At 44.9% G+C, this 26,798-nt stretch overlaps 1 protein-coding gene across 1 annotated transcript in view; it reads right to left on the bottom strand.

Moving 5' to 3' along the window:
• Nucleotides 1–26,798, bottom strand: part of G3BP2 (G3BP stress granule assembly factor 2) — a 1,493,999-nt gene that overhangs the window by 1,443,672 nt on the left and 23,529 nt on the right. The window contains exon 2 of the mRNA XM_044061106.1: nucleotides 19,003–19,117. Coding sequence (XP_043917041.1) covers nucleotides 19,003–19,038 — 36 coding nt within the window. The 5' untranslated portion in view covers nucleotides 19,039–19,117. The remainder of the gene's footprint in view (nucleotides 1–19,002; nucleotides 19,118–26,798) is intronic.

Below are 26,798 nucleotides of genomic sequence, written 5' to 3'. Positions count from 1 at the left end.
GTCTGAATTGCAATAGTCACTAGAGGAAGAGAGTCCCGAAAATACTGCAACGCCAGAAGTACTGCTCTCATCTCTAGAACACAGATATGCAGATGAGACTCTTGATCCATCCATGTGCCTCAGGCAGTCTTTCCCTGAAAATGCCACCCCCACCCTATCAGGGAAGCGTCTGTTGTCACAGTGGCTACTGGGGGGGGGGCACAAAGGGTTGTCCCATTGGGACATGGAGACGTCAACCATTGAAGGTCCCTCTTGCACGAGTCTGATGAGGATCATATGGTTCATTGGCAATTCCGGTAAGACCATTGGGTGAACAGAAGCCATTGAAGAATTCGCATATGTAGCCTTGCGAGAGGAATGGCCAATACTGCTGCCGCCATCAAACCCAATACTTTCAAGACCTCTGCAGCTGAAGCTCTGTTCTTTGACATCAACGAGGCGATGTGCTGGCAAAGCAGTGAGACCCTTTCAGCTGGAAGACGTCGAGTGGCGGTGGAGGCATCTAACTCTGTTCCTATAAAGATGATATGCTGCGATGGTGACAAGGCAGACTTCTTTTCGAAGTGGACCATAATGCCTAATTGGTTGCAGAATGTCAGAGTGGATTTGGTTGCCTGAAGCAGTTGATGCCTGGTGGTGGAGGTAAGGAGCCAATAGTCTAGGTATGAAAACACCTGGAATCCTAGATGCCTAGACGCCTCAGGTGAGCCGTGACCACTACCATGCATTAGGTGAAAACTCTGGGGGGCTGTAGTGAGACTAAAGGGCAGGGCTCGAAACTGATAGTGACTGGCTCCCAGCTGGAAACGCAGGTGATCTCTGGAGTGTCTATCCATCTTTATATGGTAGTACGCGTCCTTGAGATCGATGGAGCACATCCAAAATCACCTTTCCCTAAAAAAGGGAAGTACGGACTGAAGCATAACCATTCGGAACTTCTCTTTCTTCACAAATTATTTGCGTCTGCTGAGGTCCAAGATAGGTTTCCAGTCCCTTGTTTTCTTTGGAACCAAAAAGAATCTTGAGTAAGTTCCGAATCCGGTTTGGTCTGCTGGGACTGGCTGGATGACTTTTCTAGCAACTTGTGAACCTCTATAGTTGCTTGTTCCCTGTAACAGGGTGGAACGTCCAGGATTCTCTTTACAGGAATGGGGGGGGGTAGGAAATACCCTATGGAGATGCTTTGTACCCAGGTATCGGATGTTATGTCTAGCCAGGCTTCTGGGTATAAAAAGACAAGATACCCCCAACTGCCTCCAGAGCAGGACAGCCAGGCCTCCAGAGCAGGACAGCCAGGCCTCTTTTCAGGAGCGCTGGTAGAGCTAACCAGAAAATTGACCTCTGTCAACTTGCTGTTGCAGACCCCCTCTGCCACGTGGGCGGCATCTTCCATTAGAACCCCCTCCTCTGCCTCTATAGGAGGTTTCACCAAGTGTCCTGAAAGGCTCCTTGGGCTTTTTGGAACCACATCTTTCCGCTCCTAGGGCCTTTAGGATAAGGCAGAGTAGGCTTAGAAAAGCAGACTCTGACTGCAGACAGTCTTTCCTTCCTGCTCACACCTGGTCAAAGTTTCCTTGACCTTGGGCCCAAACAAGGATGAGCCATCAAATGGGGTGTTGATAAATGAAGACCTGAAGGGCTCAGCGAAGGAACAGACGCATCCAGGCAGGTCTATGCAGAGCAATGCCTGAACTTACAGCCCTACTGGAACCATCAGCTGCGTAAGATATGAGATGCATGGACGAGTTCACAATCGAGTTTAGAGTAGCGAGCTGGTTGGTAACGTTGTCGGAATCCCCTGCAGCTACCGTACCCTGGAGAGTTTCTTCTAGCTCTTTCAGGAGATTTCTTTGGAGTCTGGTGAAGTAGGTTAAACAGTTCAGTGATCGAAGAGAAAAAAAAGTCGCTGAACTATACATGTGTTTCCCATATCTATCCATGATCCTAGAATCTCTGTTAGGAGGAAGGATAGGCAAGGAAGTCTCAGACATTTCCTTCTTGGCGGCCGCTGCCACCATGGCATCAACAGGCACTCCCCTAGTCAAAAAAGGTTTATCCACGGGAGCGGAGATGAACTTATTTGGCCTGAGGGACAGGTTCCATGGACTCCAGCGACTCCCACGCCATACAAGAGAGGAGATCCATGAGCTCATCGTAAGGTGGAGACACCCAAGAGGTGGAAGGTTGAGACCCGAAAGCCTTCAAAAGCACTAACTCGTCCTCAGTAGGGCTTTTGGACTGCCAATTACCCCTCTGCCCAAGGATCTTTAGCATCTCCGCAAAGAAGCCATCCTCGGGGGGGGGGGGGGAAATCGAGAGGACCCTTCTGACTTATCCAAGTCAGTGTCAGATCCAAGTCAGTGTCAGATGCCAAAGACTCCTGTGGGGAGTCCAAGTGTCTCCTCTTACACAACCTCTTCCTGAGGACCTCCTCAGTGGGAACCTCTGGAGAGTTCTTGGAAGAGCAAGAGGCGCCCTGTAGGGCTACCCGAGGCTCAGGGTCTCTACACTTGGGTTGGCCGATGGAAAGAGAAGCAGACACAGACGCTTGAGGGGAGGAGGAAACTGGACCTGATGCTGAAGATGTCCTTGGAGACATGACTCTCCAAACAGCTTCAAAAGCACCACGGCTCCGATGAGGAGTAGTAGATGGACCCGAAGGAATCACCTGATCCTCCCGCACCAAAGCAATGGGCTCCAAGCCTGAGGTAGGAGCAGAGCTCATCCAAGCCGAAGCCCCGAGAGGAAGAGTCGGCACCGACAAAAAAATCGGTACAACTACCCTCACCGGACCAGACAGGAGAGTGTCGGCTCCTAGAGTCCCCAGTCGGCACAGAGGATGGAACTGAAGATACCGGGGCAGGTCTCGGCTCCACAGGATCAACAAACATCAGGTCGACCTCCTCTGGCTCCGAAGGTCCAGTACAGCTCTGAGGAGCAGCAGTCAAGTCCAGGGTGACAGTCTTTGACACAGACGGGAGTGGCGGAGCAGACAATTTGGCAAGGCCTGGTGCCCTTAAGAGCTTCTGCACCAAACGGTCCATATCCAAATCAGAGAGGCTGACAGTAGACTTTGATGAATGCACAGACTGTGCCATTTGAAGCAAAGGAGATGAAGGAGTCTCAGAGACCGGCTCAAAGGCTGTGAAGCTGGCTCCAACAGGAAGGCACACTCTGCTCCGAGGTCAATGGAACAGATGGCCCTAAACCGTACATTTTCTTAGCCTTCTTAAATCCCGTGGAATCCGCAGAAGATTTATGATGACTTGCTGGCACCCACCCAGGTCACTCAAAGCTTTAGAGAAAGGGTGCTTAAGCAAGCCCCGATCCACCAATTTTCTCTTCATTTGAGACAGCACTCTAAAAGAGAAGGAATAACAAATACTACAAGATTCTTGTAGGTGCTTCGCACCAAACTGAACGTGCCTGTCGGTGACTGATATCTTTTGTCCACAGTCTGGACATTTCTTGAAGCCAGACTTAGATTTTTCTTAAAATTCAGATGCTAATGCTTAAACTCTATCACTAACACACACTATGTATGTATATGTATATAGATATATATATATATATATATATATATATATATAGATATAGATATATATATATATATATATATATATATATATATATATATACACATACATACATACACACACACAAATATATATATATATATATATATATATATATATATATATATATATATATATATATATATATATAAAAAATAAAAACTGGGCAAAACCAAGGCCAACTGCCAGAACAATAAAGGATGCACACTAAAGTAGCACTGAACTAATACTAAGAAAATAGAAACATTTTTTTAAAAACTTGCTAACAGTTTCAAGCAACACTAAACCAAGAGATCCGTGCCGCAGAAACTAGATCTGAGGCAATGCCGCAGAAACTAGATCTGAGGCAATTCCAGCACTGCATCATGGGATAAGGGGCTTGGTCTCTACCTATTGCTAAACCTTGAGCTTTGCTAAACTTTGAGCTTTGCTATTGGCAGTGTCAGAGCAGACTATCTGCTCCGAACCCATCAGTGAGAATAAAACGGAAAGATTTAACAACTTCATCTGGAGTTTCAAACAACGAACTCCACCACAATAATCAACACCAGCGGGTAACTGCCAAAAACCAAACTGCTCTACAAAACTGTAGACTGGAAAAATGCTAGCGTTATCAAGCTATCCGCACTAATAAGTATAAAACTGGTACACATGATACCACAAAGCACAATAACAGGCCCAACACCAATGCTTGCACCGAAGGGTGCAAAGGAGCCAATTATCTACGGATTAGTAACTTACACCAACAATACCAATGCAACAAAAAATTGTACTACACTAATATATAAACTTTGAACCAGATTTAAACAATGTAAGCAAGAAAAAAGTTAACACTTGGCCAGAGCCAAGAGAAGCACAACCGAACTTGTCGATGCGGCAGACAAGATCTGGGATTTGTACGGGTGCATTATGGGATACCTGCTTAGCCACGAACCAACCAGAAGTCTAAGAGCTTATAAAATCGGCCGAGTCGGAGCAGAGGATCGGCTCCAAACCCATACGTAAAAATGAAGGTGAGATTGGACTACACAACAAAGGTTAAAGAGGACCAAGTCAAATCTGAAAAAGGGCATCAAAGGGGCAAAAAGGGAGCATGGGAGGAAAATTCATATCTGCTTTCAAAACATTAGGGGCACGAGAAGCCTATGGCAGGGGATATAGCAGCTCACAGACTACAAGACCAAATCATCCCAATGTGAAGATAGCTTGGAATTCCAAAATGAACTGAACTCCTTTGGCAGATTGAGAACACCACCGTACCTTCTAAAACAAAATACTGACAAGAGGAGACCGTGCTCACCTTAAACTCCAAGGAGATGAGACTTCAGCTTAAGAAGGTGAATCCTAGAAGGCTGCTGGACCAGACAACATACCTAGAAAGGTGTTAAAGGGGTGTGGTGATCAGTTATGTCTGGTACGGACTGAAATTTTAATCTCACCCCTTGCTATGTAGTAGTTCCTCGTGTAAGAAACCTAACTCTACCTGCCTCAATGACTTCAGACCGGTCACCTTAACCTCAAATGTCATGAAGTGCTTTGAGAGGATTGTGAACAAACATCTACTTGCGAGTCTGCCAAAGCCCTTCGATCCACACCAGTTTGCATACCAGGCAAATAGATGGGACTGTAGATGCTATAACAAAAATCGCACTACACCTTGCACAAACACCTAGAAGGGAGGAACAACTACACAAGGCTGCTTTACATAGACTTCAACTCTGCGTTCAACAAGGATACCTATGCAACTGGTGGATAAACTAGTGAAACTCAGGATAAACAAGCACCTATGTAACTGGACTAACCTCGATTGGTAGACCCCAGTGGACATGCACTGGAAACACCTCTCAACGCAAAGTCTTGAATACGGTGTTACCCAAGGCTGTGTGCTCAGCCCCTTGCTCTTCACCATCCTCACCCATTACTGTACTGCAAAACACAAGTCAAACTACATTATAAAATTTGCTGAGGATATCACAATTGTGGTGGGAATTAACATAACTACAGGGATGAGGTGAACACTTTGCCTGGTGTGACAGGAACAATCTGGACCTGAATGTTAAGACCAAAGAAATTATTATTGACTTCAGGGAAAAGGCAACAGTTCACCAGCCACTCACTATCAAAGGGGAAGTAGTAGAGAAGTCAAAACAACCAAGTTCCTGGGCTGCAAACACCAAACATATTGCCAAGAAGGCTCAGACGCTTCACTTCTAGAGAAAGTTCAAAAAGGCCAGGTTCCCACAGTCGGCCCTTACTACTTTTTACAGGGGAATTAGAGAGAATCCATACTAGCAACTTCATAGCATGGTTTGGCAACTGCACAGTTGCCGAGAAGAAACTAGAGGGTGGTGAGGCTGGCTGAAAAAATCTTGGGCAGAAAACTCCCTTCTACTCAAGAGCTTTTCTTTACAAGTGCAAGAAAGTGAACATAAAAAACTTGCTGATTCGACCCGGCCCACAACTGGATCTCACAACTTGTCTGGAAGGAGGTACCGCAGCTTCCGCTGCAGGACTACCAGATTCAGGAACAATTTGCATCCTACAGCTGCGAGACTTAATACAGACACCAATCATAATACCAGATACATTAAAGCCTCTTTTTCATTTAATCCTGCTGCTCCAAGTAATTACCACCAGCATTACTATTATGCAATATGATGGCTATACTGAGTCACTTCCAAGGTTAATAAGTGCAATATGGTAACTAAACAGCTGCTATTCACTAGTCTCCATTTATTCTCCATCTTAACAGTGTAGGGGTTTGGTGGTGGGTATTTATTTATCACTGGATAATGGGTACTGAATCACAGTGAAAGGTTGTACTGCCCTCGCTTTTCCCCTTGGAATGCAATGTGGAGAGAAGAGAGCTGCTGGGCATCAGCCGCTTCCTCAAACTGTACTTGTCCAGGCTTCCACCCTAGAGAGCACGCTGGCATCTTAGAGTAATGAGAACACAGGAAGCAGCAATTACCGGTATTAAGCCACTGCACTCAACTATCACAGTGAGGTGCCAAAGGCTGCTTCAGATAGTGGTAGAGAATTAGTGGGCAGCTACCATTCACCTTAAGATGGGCAGCCACCCAGCCACAAATGCTGCTTCACCATGGTCCAATGAGCGTGTGGAGCTTAGGAAACTCCACATAGCTAAACAGCTGGCCATACACCTAGAAGAAACGACAAAGCAACAAAAATAAAGTAGCCTTTAGGCCATGCACATGGAACGCAAGATGACTTTAGGCCTTATGGAAAATCTGCAAGTCACTGATGTTTGAAAGACAATTAATGAGTGGAGGAGATTGCAAATGTTTCCTGGAGAGCCTATGTCCAAGGCTGTTTTCCACCAAATGTCTCCGGAAGAAGGATTTTACTTTTCTCCTTAAAATACGCAGCAGTTTGAGTAGTTTCCCACCTTTCCTGTAACGAGTCTAGTCCCGATACAGATTTTCTGTATCCAGGACTGTCTGGAAGCTTCTGAGTGGGAGTGGTAAGCACTAGGTAGCCTATCTACCACAAGAGGAGTGGTTTCTGGCCCAGAAATTGTAGTTTATTGAACATTTGGGCAATTTTTCCATCCCTTTCAACTTTCTGGTTTAAAAAGCCCACGTTTGCACGGGTTTGTGTTTAAGCTCCACTGAGCGGTGCCAAGATGAGGTAGACTATTACTGCTGCCGGAAAGCTGCTCTTCAGTTTTTCCCTTAGATCTTGCTTGTTCTCTCCCACTCTCTCGTGCACTTCTAATAGCATAATCGCTTTGCACTTAAAACAGGTTTTTGTAGCACACCCAAGAGCCACCAGCACTAGTTCACGAAAATAGCTCCAGTACTTGGTTATGACCACCCCTCCTGGCATGATTAAAGGGCAGTTCCCTGTGCTTTCTCCTATTAACCTGGTTCACTCGGGCATTCTGAGGCAGTGTAGCAACTGTCTCAAGTACACATATAACCCTCTCCTCTTACCTCCCAACACTCACTTGTGAGAGATGCACTTGCATCAAAATGGAAGCTATGCACTCTCCAGCCAAGAGTCTAGCTGGTCAAGAGGAGAAGGCAAACATCTGCAAATAACCACAAAAAGGGCAAGGTGCCCAAAAAGAACACCAAAGCCACAACAGGAGAGACCACAGGAGCAACAAAATGTAAGCAATGTATGGCCCTTCCAAAATAAACACCTGCACCACACCACATGGAACACACAGCCCTCCAGAACACCCACTATCACAGCTCACACCCACCTTCACGGAGGCAAAACAGAAATTTACCCTAACAGTAGAGACCTTCAAGACAGAAATGCACTTTACCACCACAATACAGCACAAACCACAGGACACATATTGAGGGGCAAACTGTGGAGGTGAGCTAAGCACCCAAGGCTAAACACCTTACCCAATAAATACACTAATCATAGGTGACTCAATAGTGAGGCACACAGATGTCCCACTCACTACTAGGCTGAATAATCAGCTATCAGGTGCCAGAATCAGACATTACACAAGTACTGAGGTCACTCCACAATAAGTACTAGTATGACTCTGCCATTGCCCATGTGGGGTCCTCCCTGGACTACATGAAGATACATGGCAGAGCTCTCAGATTATGTGGCCCAGGCAAGTATGACACTAGCCCTGAGCAGTATCCTACAGTCACCCAGAAGGATACCACAGTACAAACAAAAAATATGATAGACCAACAAATTGGTTAAGTTTCTGGTGTCATTCTTAGGGTATCCATTATCTATCTGCTTGGGATGACATGATTAACAGACCTCAATGCTTTGCCAGAGACGGCCTGCATCTGTCACCCTTAGGTTGCCAGGTACTGGCTAAGGCTCTTGCCACCCCTATAGTCCCTTTTTTAGGTGGTGTTCCAAAGACCAAAACTACCTCCATAAGAGCTGTAAATAAATGCACTCTGAAGGTCATGCTGCTCAGTGCTAGATGTCTAAATATCAAGATGCACTCGCTCAAAGCACTCCCCAAAATGGAGACCAATTGACAATTTGTGCTGTAACAGAGACCTGGTTTAAAATGGCAGAAAGTACCCCTGTGCTACCAGGCTACAACTCATTCCACACCTTTCAGCCCCGAAACATGGACTGATGCTCTAAAGGTGGTGGTGTCTACATATTCATAAAGGTATGCACACCTACAGACTAGTAGCCCAGCATAATGCATCTGCGACACTTCAGGTACAACACTGGGTAAGACTGCAATAAAGGTCAAAGCCTGCTATAGATCCTCAACCATGTTCCTAGACTCTCACTCCAAGTTCCTAAGCACCCTGGAATCTATCAAGGTCCAACCCAACACTCTCACACTAGGAGACTTCAACTACCCCTCCATCAACTGGAAAAACTACTCAAGCACCAATGCATTGGCCCAACACTTCCTGGAATTCATCAGTTCCAACACCCTGGGCCAGCTCGTTCTTACCCCCATTAGAGGAAGCAACTTCCTTGACCAGGTTATTACTACCATGGGCAACCGTTGCCCTACACCAATAGTCAAATTCCTCCCTGGTTAGATCAACCCACAAACTAATCACCATGGAAAACCATCTCACACCCACACCCGCCGCAAAGGTATCCACCATGAAAAACACTTCTCCAAAACTGACTTTGGACTCCTAAAAACAGAGGTGGCTAACTTCACAGCACCCATGCCAGATGCATGACTGCCAAATCATACACTAATGCACTGTACAAACACGTACATAAATGCATGGAACTAGCAATACCCAACAGAACCAAGATGCTCTCCTCCAAAAAAAATGAAGCCAGTCTGGTGGTCCCCTGCCATTAATAAACTTTACAACAGAAGGAAAAATTGTAGCAGAAAAATGAGAAGTCCAAAGACCGGAAAAATTTCCTTATTGGCCTCAACAAAACGTTGAGACCCCTCATCAAAACCTCCAAAGCCAGCTATGAAGGCAGAATTGAGGCAGACACCAATATCAACAACCATAAAGCCCTCTTTAGTTACATCCAGAATCTCCATGGCAATACCCAGATTTGCTCTGAGATACTGCACAATGGTATCTCCTATATTGAGCCAATAGACATTGCCAACATACTGGCCAACAGATACAGTGCCAACTTTATCCCTCGCTTCCCCCAAAGGATCAATCTCAATACCGGGAGAATGCCAGGCACCTTGCATTACTGCAGCACAGGTTAAAGCTGCATTGACCAAGTCCAAGAAAACAGCTTCCATGGGACCTAACAATATCCCTGGCTGCGTTATACATGATTTACAAAGTGAATTGGCAATACATCTGTGTACTCTGCTCACTCACAGCATCACTTTAGGCTTTGTCCCTACTGAAAGGTGCACTGCTACAGTCACCCCTCTCCATAAAGGAGGAGGGGCTACAGACCCTGGAAATTATCGCCACATTAGCCTGATGAGTCTGACAGGCAAGGCTATGGAGCGCATCATGGACCTAATTAACAAGGATATAGGGAATCTCAAAACTCTAAATCTCACGCAATTTGGTTTTGTGAAAGGCAAATCATGCCTGCTCAACCTGGTTGATCTTTGACTCAGTTACCAGGGAGGTGGATGAAGGTAAGGCAGCTCTCATTCAGCCTACCTCGATCTGGCCAATGCCTTTAATGCCATTCCTCTCTCAGAAATTATTGATCAACTCAAACTAGGCATCAACACCTATATCTTTAGGTGGGTTGCAAACTGGCTCACAGATGGCTACTTTCACACTACGTGTTCAGACTTCAAATCAAACTGCCGACCAGTTATGAGTTGAGTCTCACAGGGATCAGTCCTGGGTTATCTCCTGTTTGGCATCTACTTCTCAGAAGTCCAGGCCAATGCGGAGGGACTCTGGCTGACCAAATTTGCAGACAACTGCAAGCTGGGAGCCATTATTAACTCCCCAAGTGATGCAAAAGTACAGTTCTGTACCTACCATAAATGTAGATGTTAAGAGTGCTAATACAGCTGCAGTCATAACAGATGGGTTTTCCTGCCGTCAGGCGGGTCCTCGGTCGGCCGAATTCCAAAGTCTAGGTCCGGCGTCTGTTGTCGTCACTTCCTCCCTGACGTCAGTGCGACAGGGGTATAAAAGATCCAGCCGACGCCATTTTCTTCAGTTTTTCTTGCCCCAGATGTCAGGTGCCCCCAGAAGGAAGGCAATACATAAAATTATGTAATAATGCAATGCAATATAATCAAAAAACAGTAGTTGCAAGCAAATACACCATAAAAGCATATCCCTAGAGGGGAAGGAGGGAGGGAAACCTGGACTGCAGCTGTATTAGCACTCTAACATCTACATTTATGGTAGGTACAAAACTGTACTATGTTCATCGTGCATACAGCTGCAGTCATAACAGATGGGTAGAATCCCAAAGCTAAAAAAGGGGTGGTAGGCACTAGGTGGAACTAGGAGGAGCCAGGATGCCCTGCAAGACTGCAGTGGCAAAGCCTGCTCTAGATTTGGAGTATAATGGTAGGTGATAGTGCTTGGAGAAGGTATGTACGGAACTCCAAGTGGCTGCTTCCAAAATATCTTTGGTAGGCACCCCCCCCCGAGGAAAGCTGCAGAGGTAGCTGTGGCCCTTGTGGAGTGAGATCTGATGCCTGCAGGTACAGACTTACCATGAAAAGAGTAACAAAAGCGTATGCAGTGGGCTATCCACTTTGAGATTGTCTGTTTGGAAATAGGCTTCCCTTGAGCTCCTGCAGCACAGGACACAGAGTTGTTCTGATTTTATGAAAGGCTTTGTTCTGTCCAAATAATAACGCAGCTGTCTAAATGTCCAAGGAATGTAGCAGTCTTTCCCCTTTGTTTTGAGGGTTAGGATAGAAGGTAGGTAAGTGGATAGCCTAATTCAAGGCTACCCTGGACACTACCTTTGTCATACAGGACAGATTGGTTCGTAAGGTAACTCTGTCCTGATGGAAAATGATGAAAGGCTGCACAGCCATGAGGGCTTGTAGTTCCAAAACCCTGCGAGCTGAAGCGATTGCCAAGAGGGAGGCTGTTTTCCCCAAGACAAATATTGCAGTTCTGTTGAAGCAGCTGGCTCAAAAGGAGGCAAGGTCAGTTTTTCTAGTATGAAACTGAGGTCCCAAGCAGGTACTGGTGGTCTCCTTGGGGGTTTTATATTCTTAGCCCCTCTGAGGAACTGTCTTAAGAGGGAGTGAGAGAATAGAGGAGAATCAGTGTTGTATTTTGCAGAAATGGCTGAGGCATGGATTTTGATGGAGGAGAATGAAAGTCCATTGCTTAGCATCTCAGCTAGGTACTGAGATATTTGGGGGTAAATTCAGTATTCCAGGATTCTGACCCTTTTTCTCATTCCAGGCACAAAACCGTTTCCATTTTGCAGAGTAGGCTTTTCTGGCCTTCAAAATGACATCCGCACCTCCTTGGAGACTAGGGCCTGTTGTGAATTTAAGGAATCTTCCACGCGGCTAGATTGAGTGTTTTCAGCTGACTGTGTAGAGTTTTGAAGTTGTGCTGAGTCAGTAGAAGAGGCATTAGAGGCAGGATCCATGGAGGGGAATGCGTCAGGCTTTTCAGGAGTGGGTACCAGTGTTGTCTTGGCCAGTCTTGAGCAATGAGAATCATCTTTGGTCTGTCTGCTCTGGTTTTTAATACAACTTTGGGCAGCAGAGGGAGAGGTGGAAAGGCATAAACTGTCATTGTTGCCCAACTGAAGGAGAGTGCGTCCACCTTCCAGGCCTGTGGATGAAAGGTCCTTGAGCAGAATTTTGCCAATTGGCGATTTCTGTGGGAGGCAAAGAGATCTATGTCTGGCCTTCCCCATGCTTAAGTTATCCTTGTGAAAACATGAGGATGCAACTTCCATTCGTGCGGATCTGTCATATTTCTGCTTAGGTTGTCTACCAGTGTGTTTCCCTTGCCTGGCAAGTACTGTGCTTGAAGCTTGATTTGTAATTCTAGAGCCATGTTCCAAAGAGACGTGGCTTGCCTGCATAGGGGGTATGAATGGGTACCTCCCTGTTTATGTACCACATTACTGTGGTGTTGTCCGTCCTTATCAATAGCTGGCCTGGATGCAGTAGGTCTTTGAAAGCTATAATAGCATTTATTACTGCTAGCATTTCCTTCTGATTGATGTGTAGGTGCTTTTCTTTTTGGGACCATTTGCCCTGAATGCACCGATCTGTCATATGTGTCCCCCAGGCATAGTCCGAGGCATCTGTTGTGATGATTTGATTTGCTTGAGGCTTGCAAAATGGGAGACCTGTGTTTCTTTGGCATGCTTGAGCCCACCACAGAAATTCCTTTTGAAAACATGGAATTAGTGGTATTATTGTTTCCAAACTGTAGCTGTGTTGAGACCATAGGTTTTTTAGGTACCATTGAAGTTTCCTCATATGCAGCTTTGCACATGGGATTAGTAGGATGCAAGATGCCATGAATCCCAGAGCCTGCAGGATTTTCCTTGCAGTCAGCCTGGTGAAAGTTGCCAGTTTTCTGAAGTATTGAGTTAATTGCCCTTGTTTCTCTGGCGTGAGGTAGGCCATCTGGGTGTTTGTATCCAAGCTGGCACCCAGGAAAATTGTTTGAGTGGGTATTAGCCTTGATTTCTTTTTGTTGACTGTGCATCTCAGAGAATTCAACAACATTATTACAAACGCCAGATGTTTCATAAGTATGTGCTTGCTGTCCGCTTGGATCAGGCAGTCGTCCAGATATGGGTATATTTGTATCCCTTGAAGTCTGCAGTAGGCGATTACTGATGCCAGGCATTTCGTGAACACTCTGGGCGCAGTAGATAAGCCAAAGGGCAATGCAGAGAATTGATAATGGGTTGAACCTGCAAGAAATCTGAGGTATCTTCTGCAATCTTATCTGATTGGGACATGCAGGTGTGCCTCCTTGAGGTCCAATGTTACCAGCCAAGACTCCTTGCCCAGCATGGGAAGAAGCTGCTGTAATGTGAGCATCTTGAATTTTGGCACAAGTAAAAAGGTGTTTAGGATGGATAGGTCCAAAATAGGTCTCCAATCTTTTCCCTTCCTTGGTACCAGGAATAGTCTGGAATAAAAACCTTGACCCTGTTCTTGTACAGGTACCTCTTGAATAGCTTTCATGTCCATGAGATCTGAAATTTGTTTCTGTGCCTCTGCCCTGCGATTGTGTGGCAGGTTTGGCATGCCTCTCATTTTTGGAAGGGTGTGAAAGTGAAACCTGTAGCCTCTGTCTATAATGTCCAGGATCCATTTGTCTTTTGCGACATGCCAATTTTTCGAAAATAATGCCAGTTTTCCGCCTAAAGGTGCTGCCATTTGAGCCTTGCTTGGCATGCAAAGGGGAAAGTCATTGCTTCTGCTTTCTGAATGGCTGTGAACTATCCTCACCACCTCTTTGTGTGGGTGTTTGCCATTGTCTGCCTCTAAATGATCCTTGAGATTGCCCTCTGCCCCTCGGGCGCCTGTATCTACCTCTTTGGGGTCTGTCCGTGACTGGAAAGGACCAATTTTTGGAAGGCCAATTTCTACTGAAAAGTGGAGGTTGTACCTGTAGGAAATCTTTTACTGTTTGCATCGATTTTGCCTTCTCCTCCATTTTCTTTAATACCTCCTCAGCTTTAACACCAAACAATACATCTTTTTGCAGAGGGGCATCTAGTAATTTAGCTTTGACATGATCTGGTAAAGTTTGCTCTTTGAGCCAGGCATGTCTACGTATGACTGATCCTGTAACAGCAGCTCTACAGGAGGCCTCTATAGCATCAAAACCACATTGCAAGGTACGTTTACCCACTTGTTCTGCACTTTGTATCAAATCCTGCAACTCCTTCAAGTCTGGTTGTTCAGGTTGTGACATTTTGTTTCTCAACTGTGATAACAGAAATTGTTGGCACTTTAACATATGGAACTGACAGTTTAATGCCCTCATGGTTAAGGTGGCCGAGGTGTAAACCTTTTCCCCCCACCTCTCTAAAGCTCTGGAATCTCTCTCTGAAGGTAATGGATTTTTAGCAGTGGAGGCCTTAATTCCCTTGGGACCCTGTGATATAGTTTCTGGGTCAGCCGCATGGCTTTTGTATAGGAATTGGTATGAGTCAGGAACCCGGTAATACCAGTCAGGCTTGACTGGAGCTGGAGGTAAAGAATCTGAGTTAAGGCAGGCCTCCGAATACACGTCATCTAGAATGTCTAAGACAGGAGGTATAGCCAGAGGCCTGTGCTGAGGGAGCAAGAGGAAATCCCCAAGCCTTTTCTTGGAGTTTGAGTACTCTTGGCCTTCCCAGTGGAAGTGTTCCCTCAAGGTATGCAAGGTTTCCCCAAAAGAGTAATCCTCAGGGGGGGAGACAGAGGGAATGGACTCCTCTGCATCAGAATCTTCAAAAGGGGAGTAAGAATGTTCCTGAATAATGGAGGCCTGGTCCGAGGAGGGGGATTCTTCCTCCACTCTGGGCCTTTTGTCTGGGGGGGGGGGGGGGGTTGAGAACCCCTAATAAGAGTAATCAAATCCTCAGCCATTTTGAGCATCTGCTTTTTAGGCATGGGGCCTTGAGAAGGGCCCTGTGGAGCTTGTTTTTTAGTATGCATGGCTGATTTACACTTGCTGAAAGCCTTGATGGAAAAAGAAGAGGAAGGCCTGTAGACACCTTGAGAGGTGGCAGGTCTATCTAAACTCTGAGTTTCACCGCCAATAGTGGCTTCGGTATCTGTAGTCGGGGTGTGGGCCGAAGAGCCTGCGAACTCGGGCACAGAAGACACCGCCAATGAAGTGTCGTCGGTAGTCGGGGGCTGCGTAGGCGCCTCACCGAGAACCGGACCACCTGTAGTCGGTTTTGGCGTGGTGTCTGTAGAAGTCGCGGACCTCGTATGTCGGTCCTTATCTTTGCGTCTTTTACTTAAAACTGGAGTCGGAGTATCCGACGACATAATGCAATTAAATTTTTTGCCAAAACAGTGTTGGGCGAACTCCGCCCAACGCTTAAATGCGAGTCTGTTGAATGTAGCACAAAAATGACAGGCCGAGACGTCGTGGTCTGGGCCTAGGCAAGGAATGCAGAGGGAATGAAAATCCTTATGCGGTATTTGCTTCCCACAAGAAATGCAATTATTAACTTTGTCTGACATCGGACTGAGGCAAGAAAAGTAACGGGGTACGTAACTTTCAAGAAGACTTCGGTTGAAAAATATTCATAATCTCAGGAGCTGGCCAACCGGCACTTGCGAACTGCTTCTGCTTCGGGCACCGCGCAGCAAGAAAGACTGAAGAAAATGGCGTCGGCTGGATCTTTTATACCCCTGTCGCACTGACGTCAGGGAGGAAGCGGCGACAACCGACGCCGGACCTAGACTTTGGAATTCGGCCGACCGAGGACCCGCCTGACGGCAGGAAAACCCATCTGTTATGACTGCAGCTGTATGCACGATGAACATCATCCTACAGAAAGGCCTCACTGAGACCAACAACTGGTGTTGAACCATGGCCTTAAGCTTAATGGCAAAAAATGCGCCACTCCCTTTGGAAAAAAAAACTCAGCTTCCACCAATTACCACATCGATGGGAGCCCACTGAACGCGTTAGAATAGATCTGTGGACAGTTGACAGCAACATCTCCTTCGATCACATTGCCACTGTGGTCAGAAAGTCCTATGTGGCACATCTCATTACTAAGGGTTTTCCATCCAGGAAGAAAGCGGTAATCATTTCTCTCTACTCTCTCCTCATTAGACCAGAGTATAATGCCCCATTTGGCATGTACCTCACTAGACTCCTGCAACAGCTGGAGGCCACAAAAGTACCTCACAAAGAGGATCCTAGGGCTTAAAACACATGTCCTACATGGACAGGCTCAAAAAACCCCAGCTATTCTCGGTCTCATATAGTCTAAGACGCGATCTATACTGGACTTACAACATGTCTGACCCATCTTGGTTAGAAATGCTACATCTAAAGAAATCCCAATCCCTCTGCACCACACGCTCCCGAGACCTCAACCATGAAAAGAACATGCTGGAGGGACAGGTTCATAATCCAGAGATTACCCATGCTCTGGAATAGACTTCCCATACATGTCAAGCAGAGCACCTCACTAGCCCTCTTCAAGAGAAATCTTGAGTGGAAGGGAAATAGAAAGTTCACCCCGGGATCACTCCAGTGGCTCTACTTGATAGAGGCACTGGGAACTAACAGGCGGCACAATGCCAGGGCACTTCTATGGGCTAGGCTTGTAAAGGCCCCAGGGCCATTAGCTTAGTACACACCTATGAACCTATGAGTACTGCAAGGGTTACCAGAGCACAAACTGATAACTACCACTTGCTCACGTGCAGCAACGTAAACATCCAGCCACAAAGGTTCTTTCCCTCTAAAAAGGAATGGAGACTAGTCAAGCTGGTCTTGCCTCATCCAGATGGCACTCAGCATCCAGTAGTTGGCCCCATCTCTTTCCACCTTAACCATTATGCCAACCTCACATCCATTTCTGGGAAGAGGACAATCATGTGTGCTGACTGGTTTGAAGCACTTCTGACTGAAGAGATAAGCACTGGCTGCTTACAGATCTTCTCGCAATAAGGACTTGCAGGCACTCCGGTGTGCTCCTAGTTAAGTGAACAAGGCAGCTCAGCAGTGTGCCAGTGATCACTTGCTCCAACTTTGCTTCAAGATTCAGCAAGTTGCACACATGGGCAACATGCAAGGGATTAAGCAAGCAATTGGTCCAAAGGAAAATTGCCCCACTTAAGTTGGCCACAGGTGAGGTCTTGAAAGACAGAACCAAACTGATGGAACACTATTTGCAGCTGTACAAGAGAAACCATGGTTAGGGACAGAACCCTGAATTCCATCATGCTTCTACCAACTATAACTGAACTATATGGCAAGCCCACCTTGGAGGGCCTCAACAATGCACTAAAAGCACTCCCTTCTAGTCTTCAGGAAAGATTTATTCCCTCAGAAATCCTTAAAGCACCCTAAACACTCCCAGTGCTGAACAGAAGGCAGTGTACTGCAAAATATGAGGGATGTTTACAATGTTACTATAAGAGCAAGGGTGACAAAAGTGACAGCTGTTACAATTGCAGCATCTCCCCTCTCAGGATTGTGGAGAAACGGTTTGCATGTGACATCCCAAAGAGGCTCCACGTCTGACCCAGAGCCTCACTGTGGATTCAAAGCTAAACAGATTTTGGCTTTAACTGTCTGCACGTGCATTTTATGTACAAGTAGACTTCAGAGAATTTAAATTGGACAGCTAGTGCTGGAGATGTGACTGGAATAAAAGTTACAAAATGTGAAAACGGAGGGGTTTATATAAGGGTCGAGGTCTCTCCCTCACATAGTGCAGGGTTTGGTTCTGACCTTGGGTTATTGGCTAGTTTTGTTATACTGCCAAACTGACCAAACTCCGTCTAGTATATCTATATTTATACACACACATTATATATACACACACACACAATTTATATATTATATAAGAATTTTGTGTACACATTCAATCATAAAGCGCAATTTTAATTTATTGACGTTCATTCACTAAGTGCTCTTTTTCAGCAGAGGCTTGGAGGGATAAGACAGCATTCATCGGAGTTAACACTATATAGGAGTCCTGCATTCCCCCAAACATTCCATTCCCCCAAACATTGCTTGTACTATTCCTACAGACACATTTCTATGCAATTTACTAAAGCTATCACCTCCAAATCTAACATTCAAGAATTCCATTACAATTGCATTTGTATTTTTTTTTTTTAATCTGGCAACAGCATTAAATTTAATGGGGCCTGACCATTTCTAGGCAGTTCAGTGTCTACATCCCAGCTCAAAAGAATACATTTTCCTTTGTAAAAATTTTACAGCAAAGTACTTTGTTAGAAATGCTGGGGGGGGGGGGGGGGGGCAAGTAGTTGCTTTTAAGGAGGTACCAAGGACCTTAACTGCCCAAAAATGGTATGGCAAAAAGTTAAATGCCATTAGTCAAAAAAAGTTAAGGACTGTAATTGAAGTACTAGCCATCATGGAAGCAGATAAAAACTAGTGATGGGAAAGGAGCTAAACGAAATTTAAGGGAACAGGACATGCAAAATAACAGGATGACTACGGTTCTAATAGAAAGTCAGGAATTGGGCAATTACTTTACAAGCACCAAAGCCACTGCATACAATGTATGCGTTTAGTACAGTGAGATAAAAAAAAAAATTATACTGGGGTCCAAGATGGCTTCTACTCTGTCACTTGTTACTACACTCATTACTGCCTCACCTCACAACTTATCACAACACATTCCAGACACACATTTCATCACACCACTAACCCACCTTACCATATTACCCCATATACATCTCACACCATCTCTCTTACACTTGTTAATATTACTAGCCTCCAATATTTTCCAAATAAAATAATACCTACTGAAAAGATGGTCAACTATAACCCACATTCAACAATGAGCTTAAACAATTAAAATTACTTACCAACATTGCTTGCAGGCTACTGCTTAGTGGTGACATCCACCCAAACCCTGGGCCACTCTCAGAAACACCAATCCTCCTACTCAGTTTAGTCTCAACACCCCGAACACATCCAATCCTAAACAGAAAAATCAGACCTATTGCTAATGAACATTAGAAGTACAGCCAACAAATTAGACATCCTTCATGCTACTCTAGCCACATAATCCCAGACACAGTAATCACTGAAACATGGCTAAAACCGGGTACAAAAGATGATGAAATGCTACCCCCATGTTACTCCATACTACGGGTTGGTAGACTGACTTGGCAAAAGAGGAGGAGTTGCTATCCTCTTTAAAGACTCTCTCACTTGAACTTTCCTTGACTGCAAAACCTCACAACTTGACAGTAAAACTCCACAATTTGGCAGTGCAGAAATAATCGATACCACACTAAACTATAAATTCAACAAAAACACGACTGCTAAATCCCACCTAGAAATAATGCCTCAACTATAGAACAATTATTGCACTGGGAAAGTAGTACCCTTAGTCAGGAGACATTCATACTGGGCGATTAATTTAGACTGGCTTGAATGCGATTCAGATCACCCCATCCATCACAAACTTGCATGGTTTTACATAAACTATTCACGAACCTACCCAAACAGATACAACTAGTAAAAATCAACCTTGGATTAGACATTCATAAATAAGTTCTCTCACTTATTCCAATCAGGTTGGCTCCCTGATGGGCTAAGCAAGCACCTACCCACATTTCGTATACAACACATATCCCCACCAAGACCTACTATGTTTAAACAGCTTAGAAAAAAAAAATACTTGAATCTTGACAACTTCTTAGCTGACCTACAAAGATGCAATTGGACTCCACTCAAATACCTTGACCTACATGACTCCGAACCACTTTAAAAAAAATCTTTTTTAGATATATTAAATGCACATGTCCCTGTAAGAACCAGAGTAAAATCAAACTATACCCCCTGGCTAAGCAGACACAGTAGGGCCCTTTTGATAACTAGAGATAAAGCCTGGGATCAGAAACAAACTTAGAAATAATGCAAAAAAGCCTTCCCAGTATCAATGCTTATAAACAGATCTATTCTCAAAAACAAGGTTCCTCAGCTATGGAAAATCTCCCATGTAATCCCACTTCATAAAGGGGGACCTTCCACAGAAAGTACAGTTGTGTACCTACCATAAATGCAGATGTTAGAGTGTATTCACTGTTGCAATCACTACACTTGGGTTATCCACCGGCAGGCTACCCGCAATCGGCCCGAGTTCCAAAGTCTTGGTGCGGCGTCGGTTGCGGTCGCCTCTTCCCTGATGTCAGTGCTCCAGGGGTATAAAAGATGCAACCAAGTGATGCAAAAGTACAGTTCTGTACCTACCATAAATGTAGATGTTAGAGTGCTAATACAGCTGCAGTCATAACAGATGGGTTTTCCTGCCGTCAGGCGGGTCCTCGGTCGGCCGAATTCCAAAGTCTAGGTCCGGCGTCAGTTGTCGTCGCTTCCTCCCTGACGTCAGTGCGACAGGGGTATAAAAGATCCAGCCGACACCATTTTCTTCAGTTTTTCTTACCCCAGATGTCAGGTGCCCCCAGATAGGAAGGCTGGAAAAATAAAATTATGCTAAAAAGCATGCATGTACTAATATAAACATTTCCTTCATCTACAAACAAATACACTACATAGGTTGTATAGAGTTGAGAAGTACAGACAAGTCCCAGCAATGAAAAGGGGGATGGTGGGTAACATGGACTGCAACAGTGAACACACTCATCTACATTTATGGTAGGTACACAACTATACTATGTTCATCATGTTTCACTGTTGCAGTCATTACACTTGGGTAGAATCCCAAAGCTGAGGTTGGGCGGCTGGGTCTAAATAGGATTTGGAGAGGCTACCTGGCCCTTCAACACTGCAGTGGCAAAGCCTGCTCTGGATTTATAGAGAGGTAAGTGGTAGTGCTTGGTGAAAGTGTGCACTGAGCTCCAGGTTGCAGCTTCTAAAATGTCTTTGGTTGGTACTCCTCTGAGAAAGGCTGCTGAAGTGGCTGCTGCTCTGGTAGAATGAGGCCTAATGCCCTTAGGCACTGATTTGCCATGTTGTGCATAAGAGAAGTGGATACAGTGTCCTATCCATTTTGAAATTGTCTGCTTTGTAATAGGCTTTCCTTGTGATCCTGCAGCATAAGCTTCAAACAGTTGCTCAGTTTTTCTGAAAGCTTTTGTTTTGTCAAAGCAGAATCAAAGCTGTATGTGTATATCAGCATAAGCTACAAACAGTTGCTCAGTTTTTCTGAAAGCTTTTGTTTTGTCAAAGCAGAATCAAAGCTGTATGTGTATATCCAAAGTGTGCAGAAGTCTCTCCCCTTTATTCTGGGGATTTGGGTAGAAAGTTGGTAAATGAATGGTTTGGTTCAGAGCCACATTGGAAACTACTTTTGGCATGAATGTTGGGTTTGTCCTGAGAAAAACCCTGTCCTGGTGAAAAATGATGAAAGGTTCCACAGCCATTAATGCCTGTGACTCTGATACTCTTCTTGCTGAAGTTATTGCTAGGAGCAGAGCAGTTTTCCATGATGATAATTTTATATCAGCTGTGCTGGCTGGTTCAAAAGGAGGCAATGTGAGTTTTTCTAAAACAAAACTTGAGATCCCAAGTTGGTACTGGTGCTCTCCTTGGGGGTTTTATGTTTTTTGCCCCTCTGAGGTACCATCTCAGTAGAGGATGTGAAAAAATAGGAGGTTCCATATTGTAATGAGCTGAAATGACAAGAGGCACGGATTTTAATTGATGAGAAAGACAGGCCTTTGTCCAGCATCTCAGTTAGGTATTGTAAAATCTGAGGTATATTTGGAACAAGTGGTTCGAGCTCTTGTGCCTGGTTCCAAGCACAGAACCTCTTCCATTTTTCTGCATAAGATTTCCTAGTGCCGCGCCTCCTGTCTTCTAAAATGACATCCATAGCAGCTTTAGAGAGATGTGCAGTCTGAGTGGCTTCATTATCTGACATGCTGCCAGATTTAAGGTTCTGAGTTGACTGTGCAGAATCTGATTGTTTTGTTGAGTCAGAAGATGAGGGATTTGAGGTAAAGACCAAGCTGGGCCCTGAGATAAGCTCTTTAGGATTGGGTACCAGTGCTAGCGTGGCCAGTCCGGGGCAATCAGGATCATTTTTGGCCTTTGTCCGACTTAAGAGGCATTAGAGGGAAGGCATAGACTGTCAGGGCTTTCCAGCTGAATGACAGAGCATCCACTTTCCATGCTTGAGAGTGACAAGTTCTTGTGCAGAATTTCTGTAATTGGCAGTTGTGAGGGGAGGCAAAAGATCTATGTCTGGGCGTCCCCATTTCCTTGTTATCATGCTGAACACCTGTGGATTTAGTTTTCATTTGTGAGGGTCCATGAGATTTCTGCTTAGTCTGCCAGTGTACTTTTTGTTCCTGGCAGGAATTGTGCCTGCAGATGTACCTGGTAGGTTAGTGCCGTGTTCCACAAGGTCATGGTTTGCCTGCATAGGGGGTAGGAATGTGTGCCTCCTTGCTTATGTACCACATAACTGTGGTATTGTCAGTCTTTATTAGTAGTTGTCCTGGATGTAGTAGGTCCTTGAAATCTGTCAGGGCATTCTGTACAGCTAGCATCTCTTTTTGATTGATGTGAAGATGCATTTGTTCCTTGGGCCACATGCCCTGAATACATTTTCCTGCCATATATGTGCCCCCAGGCATAATCTGATGCATCCGTTGTTATTGTCTGCCTGGCTGTGGGCAAGGTGAAAGGCTGTCCCTTGTTGTGGTGACAGGCCTGGGACCACCATCGAAACTCCTGTTGTAGGCATGGAATTAAAGCTATAATTGTCTCCAGGCTGTGACAATGTTGAGTCCAAACACTTTTTAGATACCATTGTAGTTTCCTCATATGCAGTCTTGCATATGGAATTAGTAGAATGCAGGACGCCATGAAGCCCAGGGCCTGCAGAATTTTTCTTGCAGGGAGCTGGGTCTTTGTTGCCATCCGTTGAAAGTATTAAGTCAGTTGCCTTTGTTTGTCTGGCGTGAGATAAGCCATCTGGGCAGTTGTATTTAAGCTTGCACCCAGGAATATTATCTCTCTCGAGGGCACTAGTTTTGATTTCTTTTTTTGTTTACTGTGTACCCTAGGCAAATTAGTAATCTTTTTACAAACGCCAGATGCTTTAGTAGAATGTCCTTGCTTTCTGCTTGAATAAGACAGTCGTCCAAGTAGGGATATATTTGAATTCCTTTTTGTCTGCAAAATGCAATTACTGGTGCCAGGCATTTTGTGACGACCCTGGGCACAGTAGATAAGCCAAAGGGCAGTGCAGAGAATTGGTAATGCGTTGAGCCTGCTATGAATCTGAGGTATCTTCTGCAAGTTTGTCTGATTGGGACATGCAGGCATGCCTCCTTGAGGTCCAAAGTAACTAGCCAAGCCTTCTTGCCCAGCATGGGTAGAAGCTGCTGTAGTGTTAACATTTTGAATTTTGGAACATCCAGGAAAGTATTTAGGATTGACAAGTCCAGTATTGGTCTCCAGGCTTTGTCCTTTCTGGGTACTAAGAAAAGTCTCGAGTAAAATCCTTGTCCCTGTTCTTGCTGTGGTACTCTTTGAATAGCTCCCATGTCCATGAGAGCAGCAATTTGTTTTGCGCCTCTGCCCATTGGTTTTGTGGCAGGTCCGGCATACCTCTTGATTTTGGAAGCATGTGAAAGTGGAACCTGTAACCCTGAAAATATTTTGTACCCATTTGTCCTGGGTGATTATGTGCCAATTTTTTTGAGAAAAGTGCTAGCTTCCTCCTAACGATGCTGCCAAAAGGTAAGTGCTTGGCATCTGTAGAGGGAAGTCATTGGGACAGTTTCCTATAAGGTTGTGATTTGTCTTCCCCTCCTTTGGGGGCTGAAGCACCCCATTGTTTAGGTCTGTAGGAGCCTTGGGGCCGAGATCTGCCTCTTGGGCGTCTGTATCTGCCTCTTTTTGGCCTGTCTGACACTGGAAAGGACCAATTTTTTTTCAAGGCCAGTTTCTGCTAAACCTAGGTGGTTGAACCTTACGAAATCCTTTACTGTCTGCATTGGTTTTGCTTTATCCTCCATTTTCTTTAACACCTCTTCTGCCTTGACACCAAAGTATCATGCTGTAGTGGAGCATCCAATAATTTTACTTTAACATGGTCAGGTAAACTTTGTTCTTTCAACCAAGCATGCCTTTGAATAACAGAGCCTGTAACTGTGGCTCTACAAGAAGCCTCTAATGAATCAAAACCACATTGTAAAGTATGCTTTCCCACTTGTTCAGCTGCATGCAATAAATCCTGCATTTCCTTACTGTCAGGACTTTGAGATTTTCTGCTTTAACAATGACATGAGGTAATGCTGATATTTAAGCATGTGAAACTGGCAATTTAAAGCCCTTATAGCTAAAGTAGCAGAAGTGTCAACTCTTCCCCCCCCCCCCATCTGTCCAGAGCTCTGGAATCCCTATCCGAGGGAACAGGATTTTTAGCAGTGGAAGCCTTGACCCCTTTAGGACCCTGAGAAATTGTTTCTGGATTCGCAGCAGGGGTTTTGTAAAGAAATTTATGAGAGTCAGGGACTCTGTAGTACCTGCCTGGCTTGACTGGTGCAGGGGGTAAAGAATCAGGTGTCAAACTGGATTCAGAGAAAACATAAATCAGTATCAAGCACGGGGGGGGGGGGATAGCCAGGGGCCTGTGCTGGGGCAATAAAAGAAAGTCTCAGAGCCTTTTCTTGGATTCTGAATAATCCTGGCTTTCCCAATGGAAATGCTCCCTCATGGTGTGCAGGGTTTCCCCAAAAGAATAATCCTCAGGCGGAGAGGCTGAAGGTATAGACTCTTCTGCATTAGAGTCCTCACAGGGAGGGAGAGAATATCCCTGATCAGAAGAGGAATCAGAGGAAATAGAAACCTGGTCAGAGGAATCTGAGTCAGTGTCTTGCCTAAGCCTTTTGTCAGGAGGGGGATGGGAACCCCTGATAAGTAATTGGGTCTTCGGCCATTTTAAGCATCTGTTTCTTTGGCATGGATGACTGTTCAGTAGAATGCTGTACTTGTTTCCTTGTCTTTAATGGTGTTTTTAACTTTGCCTTGGCTGCTGTAGTGGGCTTAATTGTAAGCTGGGAAGATCTGAAAACACCCTCAGAAGCCGATGCCTGCTCAGTGGCTCCGGACCCATCTGAGGGGATAGTTTCCGTAGACCCAATAATCAGGGGCTGCGAAAGCACCTCACTGACAACCGGCGACTGGCCTAGAAGAGGCTTTGTCGTTGGTTTTGGACCTTGGATGCCTGTCCTTTTCTTTGTCTTTGCGTTTTTTTTTTTTTTTATAAATTCCGGTCGGTTGTTCCAACGGCATTATGTAATTAAACCTTTGGCCAAAATAATGTAAAGCAAAAACAAACAGACGTTTAACAGTGCATTTATTGAATCTAGCACAAAACTTGACAACTGGTAACGTCGTAGTCAGGGCCTAGGCAAGGAATACAGTAAGAGTGAAAGTCCTTATGAGGTATTTGCTTCCCACAAGAGATACAATTATTAACTTTTACTGACATCGGTCTGGAGCAAGAAAAAGTTTCCCCAATGGGGTACTTAGCTTTATTGAAGACTTTGGTTCTGAAACTCAATTTCGAAAATCTCAGGAGTCGGCCAACAGGCACTTGCCACGCGGTGCCCGAAGCAAAAGCAGTTCGCAAGAAAGACTGAAGAAAATGGCGTCTGTTGCATCTTTTATGCCCCTGACGCACTGACGTCAGGGAAGAGGCAACAGCAACCGACGCCAGACCAAGACTTTGGAACTCGGGCCGACTGCGGGTAGTCTGCCGGCGGATAACCCAAGTTTAATGACTGCAACAGTGAAACACGATGAACATCTGAGAAAACATATCATCCTATTGCTATTCTTTCACCTCTAAAGTTACTTGAAAGGTGTATTCATCTCCAGGTCATGAAATTATTACTAACAAATAACCCATGTGGAGTGTTTGAGAAAAAGTTTCACCCATCAGACAGGAGCACTACTGCTGTCTTAACCTTCACTAATACCATAAACCATCACAGGAACGACGACAACTTTGTACAGGCCATCTTTCTAGACCTTCCAAAAGTTTTTGGATATGGTCTCCCATTCCAAACTAACAGATGTACTAACTGAACTATCATACTCTCCATCTGCCATAGTTTAATAACTAACTATCTAACAGTCAACAATCTAAGGACCATCTCTGCCTTCCTTTATCAATTGGTGGCCCCCAAGGATGACCTTGGGCCCTCTCCTTTTCTCCCTCTTTACTAATAACCTACACACAACTACCCCATATGGCTCTAATACAGTACGCATTATGCTGCCAATTATCTAGCAGCACTTCATTCTCAAACACAGGAATCGTTCACTTTTGTTGAAACATGGTTAGACAATGGCCATCTAATTCTGAACCCAAACAAAACTAAAATTACTTTTCCGACCTACCAAGACATCTCTCTCATACCCACCATTTAACATAATAGCCAAAGACAATATTGTCACCTCCCCAAAAACCCATACAAAGCTTCTTGGAGTGGAAATGGAAAACAACCTAAAATTTGACTTGCATGTCTCCCCAACAATAAAAAAAAAATGTTCATAAGAAACTTGGAAGTCTACACAGGCACAAAAGGTTCCTGACCAAAATTATACTAGCACAAACCCATCTGTTCCCCACTCTGCTATATACCTCCAGTGTTAACTAATCCTAGGCATA

Source organism: Protopterus annectens, chromosome 2.part0 (genome assembly GCF_019279795.1).
Source record: "Protopterus annectens isolate FY-2018-M chromosome 2.part0, PAN1.0, whole genome shotgun sequence".
In the NCBI taxonomy this organism is placed as follows: domain Eukaryota; kingdom Metazoa; phylum Chordata; order Ceratodontiformes; family Protopteridae; genus Protopterus; species Protopterus annectens.
The sequence above is the reverse complement of the archived record's forward strand: the minus strand, read 5'-3'. Positions and strand labels throughout refer to the sequence as shown.